The 10738-nt window shown below is 43.5% G+C and overlaps 1 protein-coding gene across 1 annotated transcript in view; it reads left to right on the top strand.

Moving 5' to 3' along the window:
- Positions 1–3356: 3356 nt before the first annotated feature.
- The window catches only part of ARID5B (AT-rich interaction domain 5B), a 43570-nt gene continuing 36188 nt past the window's right edge, over positions 3357–10738 (top strand). Inside the window, exons 1-2 of the mRNA XM_007446808.1 lie at positions 3357–3634; positions 5059–5171. Coding sequence (XP_007446870.1) covers positions 3631–3634; positions 5059–5171 — 117 coding nt within the window. The 5' untranslated portion in view covers positions 3357–3630. The remainder of the gene's footprint in view (positions 3635–5058; positions 5172–10738) is intronic.

Below are 10738 nucleotides of genomic sequence, written 5' to 3'. Positions count from 1 at the left end.
CCAGTCCATAATCCTTCAATCGGTGTCGTTTAGTTTTCTGACTTGTGTTTAGTGTTTAACACACACACACACACACACACACACACACACACACACACACACTTGCAAATCAAATGAGTTAACGCTCTGCCAGCTTCCTCTAGACATTGACCCTGGGGGTCAAACTCTTAGGAAAATGATGCCTGGTTTTCCATTCCCCTAATTCCAGTCCCTACCAACAAGCAAGTCCTATCTCTGAGTGGAAGCTCACAAAGAATTTCTCGAGAGAACATGTTGCTGTGCTGGCAACAAAATCCTCTCTGCAAAAGGAGAAGAAAGAGTTGTTAACTGATGAGTCAATCCAGCTTTTATAGCAGTTTATCTTCATGGCATTTCCAAGAGCATAAATGTTATAAAAAAAAAAAAAAAGAGAGACGGTCATGACAGGAAGAACACAGTAGGAAAAAAAACAGGAACATTTAAGCCAAAAGCAATTTACTTTGCCAGTAACTGGTTACATTTCCTTTGTTTTTATTATTACTGCAAGATGAAAGTTTCCCACACCTGTGCTGCCCTGACACATAACTTGTCAGAACCCACAGTGAAGTAAATACGGACATGAACTCCTGCAACTCTGAGCTTCTAGACTCTTTAAGAAAAACAAAACAAAACACAAAGCATGTTTTGCTATACTGTTTAAAAAAAAAAAAAAAAAAAGACTGTGATTCAGTAATAGTTGAAGGAGTTTTTAAGAAAAGGAAAAAACAAAACACATGGGTCATATGTCCAAGTAGCCTGGGGCACTGGTGGGTGCCGATTCTCCTGGGATTAACACCTATAGAAATAGCTGTGACGTCACAATGGTGAATACTTGTTAATTTCATGGTGCTGAGTAAGAGGAACAGATGGGCAGTCGGAGAGGGAAGATTTGTTTTAAAAAACCACAGAGATCTTTCACCGATTAGGCAGAAGAGTTAGTCAGTGGCTCACTGCAAGGGGGTAATGTACTTGGTGCTCTAAGTTTTATTGGAACTCTGTGACTTAACTGATGGGGACCCTGCTCGCCCTCAGGGCTGTAGGATACTTACTGTCTGATGCCTGAGATGGGCTGCAGTGCCCTCGTGCTGTGTGGTATTTGAGAGTTTTTTCGTTCGGGGAAAGCTCCCTGGAGACTGCCAGCCCAAGTTAATAATATAGATACCTCATTATGAGACACTGTGTATGTCCTCTGTTAGAAGTTCCTTAAAGCAGGGGCTCTGGATAATGTCCAGCTGCCTGGGTTGGAAGCCTTCTGCTACCAGTAACCAGTGGTATGACCTAAGACAAAAGTAATCTCACTCTATCTCGGTTACCTGGCCTGTAAAATGGGGATAATACTTGTGCCTTCCTGTTGGCTTGTTTTGAGTTTTAAATGAGTTACTCTCTGCAGAGTGCTGACTGGCAAGAAAAAGTGCTCCGTAAGCATCAGCTATTATTATTACGTGTGAATAATACTGAAAACATTCGCGCAAAGGGCTTTGACCGAACTCTCTGAGCCAGGCCAGGGTTTGGCCAGTGGATATACACACATATCAAAGTACCTGTGCATTTACTACTCAAATACACTACATGTATCTTTTTTTGAAGTAGGACTCACCAGAACCAGGTATGCTATCAGTCAGTGTATTGCTGGCTTCCAAGAATGGCTTTGTTGGTAGAGACTGCTCTCATCTAAAGCACGGGAGCTGGTGTGCTTCTGGAGTTTTAGGATTTGGGTTCTCTCAGGAAGTGTGCGGCCCTTAGCTGGCAAGGAGAGGGCAGGTTTAGGTGGGTCCAGGGCAGCTAGGAGGAGGTGGGGAAGAGTTAAAGGCCAGAGCCACGCCCCCCTGACCCCACCACACCATAAAGCATTTGTTTTCATTCACCCGCCTAGCAAATGATTTGTCTTCTTGACCCTGTAGGAAAAAGAAATGTAATCTGGGGACAAGAATATTTGCTCTCCCCAAAAGCCAGCCTTTCGGTCCCAGAGATTCACCTGGGGTCTTGTGGATCCAAAAAATCTCCAGTTGTATTACGGGGGCTCCCACCCCACACGGAGTCCTGCACCCTCCATTCCCCCAGGACTTTGAACGTCTGCTCTTCAGGGCATTTGTTCATTGCGTGTGGGACAATCATGGTCCCACATGAGATGCCAGATACAATTACCCTAAGCAGGAACCAAAGGCTGTAGGTTTCCCCGTCTCATTTCCCACAGCAAAGTCAAGTCACTCATGTGTGCTCCCAGAGCTCACAGGTAAGCAGGAAAGGTGAGTGCCGTTTTTCAGGTGCCCAGTGTGACGGGCATACATGTGGTCAGGTCGGCGGGCCCAGCTCTTGACACCAAGGAGGCCTGTGTGGGCACCTGTATTTCCGCTAGTCACTTGATTATTCAACAGTATATTAGGCAGTGCTGCCCCTGGATGGATGCTGGGGCAGAGAAAAATGAATCTAACATGGTCCTGCCCTTAAGGACTCTTCAACTTAGTATAACAATAAGCTATGAGACACAGCTAAAGTACAAATAATACAGTGATACTTTCCATCAGAGAAGGTCAGAAAAGAAGTTCAGAGGGGAGACTAAAAGAGGTATTTGAGTTTGAGGCTTTAGTGACTGGTGAGATTTACCTAACCATACCTGAAATATCAGTGTACTTGCCTTTCTTAGGGACAAAAGGCTTTTTCTCTTGATCAGATTCCGCTTAGAGTTTAAGTTTGTGCGACCAGACTATTAGGTGTTAGTCTGTTCTAAATTTGCAATTCTCAGAATTTGCTGGGGAAGGGCATGTGCCTCTCTGGGTTCTGAAAGCAGCTCAAAGAATGGAGAAAACAGACCCGATTTGGGGATGACTTATTGTCAGTTCCCGGAACCTTTGCCTTTATTCAAAACAGCCTGTTCAGTGCAAGTTCTCTCTATCTAAAAGACCTTTGGGATTTGAAAGCTTTTCTGGAAATAAATGCCTTTTAGGTTTAAATGCTTTTTGCCAACATGTTAGGAAGGAACGATCACAGTAACAAGTCTTAGAACAGAGGCAATATTGTTTTCTTCCTTTTAATGAAATGCCTCAGACCTACCCCAAGTTCTGTGGGTTTCTGTCAGCTTTCTGCTCTGCTATTATTATGATAAGAGACTTGAAAGTACATCCTTCCCTCGCGGTCATTAAAGTCTTAGCCCTTGGGTCAGTTGTGGAAACACTTCTGTGCTACTCTGCGTCCTCAAACCAAAATGGTCCCCGCCCTGGCTCCAGGCCGAGCCTGGAAGGAAGGTGGCATCGGGCTCTGACAGGGGAACAGGAGGCCAGGATCCACAAAACAGGCCGGATGAAATCACCAACCCCGTGTGGTAGTCTCAGAGAGAGGCAAGCCCTGCCTGCCAGTCTGGCAACTCAAGCCAAGTCCTCGGAGCTCATCCCACACACCCCCGTGCTAGTCACTGCTGTGTGTTTACATGAGTAATGGAGCTGCCGGGGGAGGGGAGTTGTAAGCAGAGCGCTGAGCCTCGCAGCTCGCATTCGGAGGGAAGCTGACATCCACACCAAGTCAAGTCGAGACTTCAGGGACACAGGGCCGGGAAGCAGTCACATGCTGTAGCTTTCACGCGCACAGACATCATCAGGCAGATGTTTGTCGACTGGAATGGGTAATCGCCACTTTCTCTTTGCTTGATTTTTTGTTTGTGAGTTTGTTTACCTTTGATGATTCCAGGCTGGCTTTCTGAGATGGACTTTAAGACAAACGTTTTGGGGAAATGAGAGGAGAACGGATTTGGGAAGGGGGGAGTCTGAGCCCCAAAGCCACTTTTTAAACTTTTGCCTGATCGTAAAGGCAGCTCTGCTTTATTGTGCTTTGTCAACAGCAAGACTGTTATCCACAGTAGAAAATCAAATTAGTGGGATTAATTGTGTTTGTTAAGAGGAGTACAGTGTCCTAAAAGCACTGGTTAACGGGCGTGACATGAGTAATATTAACAACGGTTAAGAGGGTTTTGAGTTGTTCAGCTTTTCCATGGTCACAATCATACCTTAAAGCAATGAAGAAGTGTGGGTACCTTGAAAGGTCCTAAAGAAATTGCTTGGCGTATAATTTGTTAGTTTGGAATTCTTCAAGGGCTAGTCGGTTAGTTGGTTTGTTTTATTTTTGCTTGACTCCGGTGACTGATGAAGTTAAATGTGAAAGCTGATGCCGGAGAGTCGTAGCACTCAATAAACAGCAGCCTTTTTTTTTTTTTTTCCCCTCCTTCTTTCTGTATGGATCTTAAAGGGATTCAAGTTCAGCATCCAAGATGAAATATAACTTTGATTTGTGTCTTGTCTATGGCTTTTAAAAAGTATATAATCTCCACGGAATCAGGCTAACTCCAGTGTGATCTTTGGAAGTTATTTTAAATAACCCTCAAGATCTTCATAAACAAAGTATATTGAAAAGGAAAAGAGAACATGCTGACTTAAATGTATCTGCCAGATTTGTTGCGATTTGAAGCATGCTGGTCGCAATATTAATAGTAAATACATGGGATGGTATTGTTCAGATTGTTATTTTGAATGCCTCTTTTTCTACAGCTCTCTCCTTACTTATTTGTATCATACTTTGAGAAAACGCTCATGTCTCCACTTGTGAAGAGAGATGTTTTCAAACGTTACATTACTATGATACCATAATGGGCTGGCATATCATTTGGGTTTCTGAAAACAAGATGCAAAACAAAAAACAAAGAAATGAGCCAGGCTCAGGGCTGTCTTTCAGCCCAACATGTTTCTTTGATAACAGTGGGGAAGTGCATTTTCCTTATCCTAACCCTTTAAAGCTGAGGGCTTCATTTTATTTATATTAATTAGACACATTCAAGTGTAATAGATGAGCTTTGGGGAACATGGACAGAAGTGTAGAGTCTACCAAGAGGCAGCCCTTCAGAGAGAGACGCCTAAAAGGAGGCTTGGCTACCACAGATGTGTATGTTTCTCTGAACAATTAGAGGGCGCCACTGGAGTTTTAAGATCCTTGGTTTTTCATAAGGAAACCCACGCAAATGAAAATGTATCTCATCTGTTCTCCATTTGTTTTCAGCGCCAAATCTTAAAGGCAGACCACGCAAAAAGAAACCATGCCCACAGAGAAGAGATTCATTCAGTGGTGGTAAAGATTCCAACAACAATTCCGATGGCAAATCCCTTGCCAAGGTACAGTCATTCGGCTCCATGGTATTTGTTTTGCTGCATCTTTTTATTTTCTCCTCTTCTCTTTGTCCCTCTGCTCCTGTGTCTTGGTGGCAGTTTTCAATTCAGAGTCTGACTTTGCTGTTCACAGCTCTCTGCTGTGCCTGTTCCCGCCACCTCCCCGCCCCGCCTCCCCCCCTCCCCTCCCCCTGGGGAGGCTGGAGGAGGGGCAGTGCCGGCATTTTGATTAGTCAGCAGAAAGACTTCCCACCTCCCTGTTTGGCCTGTTGGGTAAAGGACAGATGATTAAGCGCCCACGTCATTGAGGCTGAGATTTCATAGTAGGTGACACAATGACATAGTTTACTCTGCTTGTGTCAAAAATAGACAAGCTGAACCATCCTCTTTCTGAATGTATTCATCTAAATATGTTTCAGCGGTTAACAGAGGATGAAATTAGGAATGGCTAGAATTAATCGTTTTTCAAGTTACTTTTTTTTCAAAGTCACCTCTAATTTACCTTAGAATTAAAGACACGTAGCCCAGTACTTACGTGTCTACATATACGTAGATTTACATGTTTTTGAAGATCACTCGATGCAGAATGAAAGTCCAAATTCTAGACTCTTTCTCAGGCCCTGGGGCCTAAGCATTCTTTGGAATCTGGAAAGTGCATGCCTGAAGTATTTAGCACCATGAAGGGTGAAGTGTCACTTCATATTTTTAGGCTTATCTTTTTTTTTTTTTTTTTTTTTTTTTTTTTTTTTTTGGTTTTTTTTTTTTTTTTTTTTTTTTTTTTTTTTTACTTTTGTGGGCTTGGATCGTGTTTCCATGATTCCGTTTATGGGGTGTTTGCGTTGAGGTGTTGTTTGTGTGCCAAAGACAGCAGTAGCCCCTTTAGGACCTGAACTGAAGCCCGGATTTCAACTGATACCACGTTTCCAGATCCAAGGACTAAGCTTACGAAAATGGGAGATTAGTGAATTTGGAAGATCCTAAAGCAGGAAAACATGAGTTCAGCTCTCCGTTGACCATCTACTATTTTTCTGCCATGGTCTCCTCTCCTCCCAAGTGTAAAGAAGCAAATCCCAGACGTTCACATTCTATAGCTTATCTTCGAGGATTATTTCATCAGGAAGTTCTGAGGACTTACTGGTTAAAATTTCTTCATGCTTCCAAGATTGCAAGGGGTTAAAAAGAGACCACCCAGTAGAAATGTGTGTTTTCTGGCTAAAAACAAATCTCTTTTTCCCTAAAGTTATTTTTGTTCCGTTCCTTTAACCTTCTGCGAGTGAGTCTGTGTGGATACCAAAAGTGAATTTTCTAGTAATTCGGACATCTTGGCCCTACAACTACCTATCTAGGGCTTCGACTTCTGTGGTCTTGAAAGGATGTCGGCGGGAACAGTTTGTTCCCTGTGACATGGCTTGCAAGATACTGCAGAATGGAGTGAGAGGGTTTTAGGATCGTGGCATTCAGTAGAGCTTGTCCTGACAAGGTCTTGTGTTGGCGCCCTGCCCCACACCTCTAAGGTGACATCACGTGTTTATCCCAGCATGCTCTGCACCTGAGCCCAGCAGGAGGAAGCTCCTTCTCATGTCATTTGGAGCCACCACCAAAGAAGGCCTCTGGGAGTTTTACGGAACTCATACAATTGACCTGAAAGAACAGCATCTCTAATATCTCCCTCCGTGGAAGGCAGCTCAGGACTCCTACTCGGACCCACAAAACTGAAGAGAACTGCAGTCTGTATTTGCTGTTCACTGACTTACCCTTCTCAGAAGGGACAGTAGTGAAGCCTGGGTTTGAAGTTCACAACAAGGTCTTGATTAAACTCTAGTTTCTGGTCTGAGTGACCTTCTCTACCTGATTTGCATCAGCACTGCCATTTAGAATCCTTACCAGAAGGAGGGTCATCCTTCCGTCATTCGTTTCAATGGTGACTTGATGAATGTCATGCTGCGGTCAGCTCCCGGGGACTGGTTTAAACGCCCCACGCTTCTCGGAGTCTTGGATTACAGTCCTGCTTTGTCTGCTTCCAGTGGGTCTGGAAAGACCGCTTCACCTAGAAGAGAGAGACTGGTAGGTATGAAGTATGGCGGGCTTGTCTGTTGGCACCAACAAATGGATGTAAAATCCCTGCTGAATGAACAGGCCACATCTGGGGCCGGGACAGCATTAAAAAGACGTGTGTGACTTAAAGTGGTCTTTGCTCATGAAACGCTACCGTAGAGGTTACAAGTCTGTGACCATCTGATCATTTGCTGAACTGGAAGCAACATTTCAGGTGATAGTTTGGCTTTATGACCAAGACTTGTGTGACTGTTTTTTTTTTTTTTTTTTCAAAAGTGCCTCGAACAGACCATTTCTAACTGTGGACAATTACCAGCTTCCTGCAGCTCCACGCAGCAGAGCTCTTAGAATAAGAACCCACTCACTTTGTTGTGTGCATGACTGGAAACGCAAGTCAAGTAATTTGCCTGTTGCTATCCAAAGGTTGCCCTCTTTCAGTGAGGACATGAAAACTAACTTTGCAAGACTCTGTTTTCCAAGGGACAGAGAATTTCATGGCTTTCCAACAATAGCAAAAGTCTCATGGAGAAGAGGCTACCAATTCTCTGAAGATGTCATGAATGTGTCCAACACAAATCCAGGTCTGGGGCAAAAGCCCATTCATAATGGTGACCTATACAAGAGAAGTCTTCTCAGCCTGGCTCTCTAACGAAAGGCCTCCATTGATAAAAGGCAAATGACTTTTCACATCCTGTAAGCACTTTCCAAAGGCCAGAAGTACATTAACAGGTGGCTTATTATATTCTTATATATTCTCAAAGGAACATTAAAAAGGGAAACCGCAATAGGTTCTTTCCTTTAAATCACAAACATACTTTTGATACTAAACAAATGTGATACTTCCATTATTTTCAGTATTTTTCATCCCATTTGGTTCGCAGAACTCACCCCAGGGATTATCCTTCTTGCTTTCCTGAGGAAGAAAATGAGGGTTTCCTAGGAAGTTAGTGACCAAATCGAAATTAGACTCTAGTTCCTTTCCTGCTGGTTCAGCACATCTTGCTGCCCCAGTTGAAGCCTGAATTAGTTACAGCTCAATCCAGTGAAAGGATGTGGTTAATATCAAATAGGTGGTGGTTCACTGAAAATGTTAAATGTGGATTCTTTAATTAGCACTTCCTCAATCACTTTGGAAACCCCAAAGCTCTTAGTGAACTCAACAAGTGTAAGGTGTTCAGGTCTGGGGGCGGGGGTGGGGGGGTGGAACAGATCTAGTAATTAACTGTTACCATCAAAAGGCTGGGCTTTCTCAAGGTCAGCATGAAGACTAGCTCCCGTGTCATATTTCAGTAGCTTAAAACGCTGAGAATGTTTCCGGTAAGTGTGAAAAAAATGTAGAAAGGAACTTGGCCTGGTCCTATCCAGAAACAGAATAATACTCTAAAGGGCTCATTTATGTTAAGTGAAGAAACGTAGGAGCTAGTCGGAGAACAGAAACCACTGTTCATGTCTTACGAAGCCCCTGGCCCCCAAGAGAAGCCCCCTGACTCTCAGGATGCAGCTCAGTAGGTGGCAGCCCAGCATCACCTGGAGCCTCCCCTGTGATCACGGGGTCTGAATGACTTGGGGTCGAGTTTGTGCACGCCCTCTGTGCTTTCCTTCTGTTTCTGGGTGTTTCTGCATGGGTGAGGCAGCTCCCTAGACGCTGAGGGGCAAACCTCATGCTCCCTTAACAGTGGCACTTCTGACCTAACAATATAAATAAGTGGCCCGTTATCACTGCAGATTTAAGACCTCAGCCTATTTGATATGCAAAACTGACATCTACTCCTGGTTTTAAAAGACGGGTTTGGAGTGTGGGAGACCTGAGTTCTCAACTCAGAGCTCTACCCGACTCTTAGCCACACACTAAAATACATACCGCTGAGCTTCAGTTTCCTTGACTGTAAAATGGGGCTCAAAAACCTCCCTTTTATGATTCTTGTGAACATTAGGTAGGCTGTGTGAAGCCCAGGGCGCTGTCGCTGCTCCATTGATACTGGTTTCCTTCCCTCTGCTCAACACACAATGGAAGGAATGGAGCCCTTTTACACTTTGGAAACCACCGAGTTTTATCTTCACCTCCTCATTTGATAAATCACATTTCTAAGCTGTAGGTTTTGTAATGCCTAGTGATAAGATATGGTCTTTAATTGGAAGTATGTTTTGACTATCAATTTAATATTTTTATGAGTGTCAGTAAAATACAGTGTTTAAAACCACAAGCCATCGAGTGAGACTACCTGGGTTCAAATTCCAGACTCGCCACTTACTAACCTGGACATGATCTTGTGATCTTGGATGTGTTACCCATCCTCTCTGTACCTCAGTTTCCTCCTCCCTCATAGAGTAAAATAACCTGCCCCATTAGGGTTGTGAGCATGAAATGAGATAGGGCCCAAAGAGGGCTTAGAATAGAGCCTGGCTACATAGTAAGCACTCAAAAAAGGCCAGAGAGCAAGACAGATTAGAACTGGAGTGATTTTATGATTTTAAAGAGCCGTTAAATGATAGATTTCATCAGAACTTTAGACTCAACAATCTGAAATTTGACAGTGAAAAATGATGACAATATAAAGTTTCCCAGGATGCTTGCCTTAGTATAAGGTTACAAAGTACTAAAGTTTGAGAATACTGTAAGAAGAAACCCTATATGGAAAACTGTTTTCATCCCACTTCCACTGATCTTTAAAAATTAAAATCTTATCTAGAGGCCCAGTTGATTGAGTTGTGCAGGAAGTTTTATTTTTTTTCCAGGACTCTAAAGATATTAAACTAGTGTGTCCATTTGAGAGAATAAACAATAAAGAAGACCCTTGCAGAGGAGACGTTTGTTTCCCTTTAATAAATAAATGTAGCCTTTTATGTTCTTAGAGGAGAGGTTCCCCTTTAGTAAATAAGTGAGGCCTTTTATGTTCTTAGCGCTTGGGAAGGAGACCCTGAAGGGAAAGAATAAGGGGGGTCAGAAATCTGAAATGGAAAACCTTGTTGAGTGTGTGGGACATTTTAATTCGTAACATTTCCTGGGCAATCATCCTCTTCTCTCCCACGTTAGATCGGGAGATGTAACGAATATTGGAATGTACACATTCCCCATGGGCTCACTTGAACTCGCAGCTTGACCCTTTGTACTTCCCCCTTTGACAATTAAAATAGCTCAGCAGCTCAGCCGTTACATTTAACAACCATCAAAGGCCTCTATGTCGAACGTGGCAGCGAGGAGGGAACATGAGGTTGGCCGATCCGTGTGGCGAGCTCCATATTTGCCTGGAGCGTGGAGGGAAGAACATCTGGCCCATTTACTGTCATTTATTTATTAATTATGGAGCTTTTCACTTACTCTTCTTGGGTCTTTAGCTGACCTCTACTTTTTCTTTTGTGGCAACTTAACATCTATGAGATTCTCGGAGCTGACTGAAAAGCGAGACACCCTCCTTAAAGAGTGGAGTGTTTTGTTTCCTACTGGGGGTGTATCTGGGCATCACCCTCGGGTGACAGATAGCAGAGACCTTGCTGGTATTCCTGATGACAACATCTGC

This window comes from Lipotes vexillifer, unplaced genomic scaffold, assembly GCF_000442215.2.
Source record: "Lipotes vexillifer unplaced genomic scaffold, Lipotes_vexillifer_v1.1 scaffold1562, whole genome shotgun sequence".
NCBI classification, from domain to species: Eukaryota; Metazoa; Chordata; class Mammalia; order Artiodactyla; family Lipotidae; genus Lipotes; species Lipotes vexillifer.
Note: the sequence above shows the minus strand (reverse complement) of the source record. Positions and strands in the feature narration are given on the sequence as shown.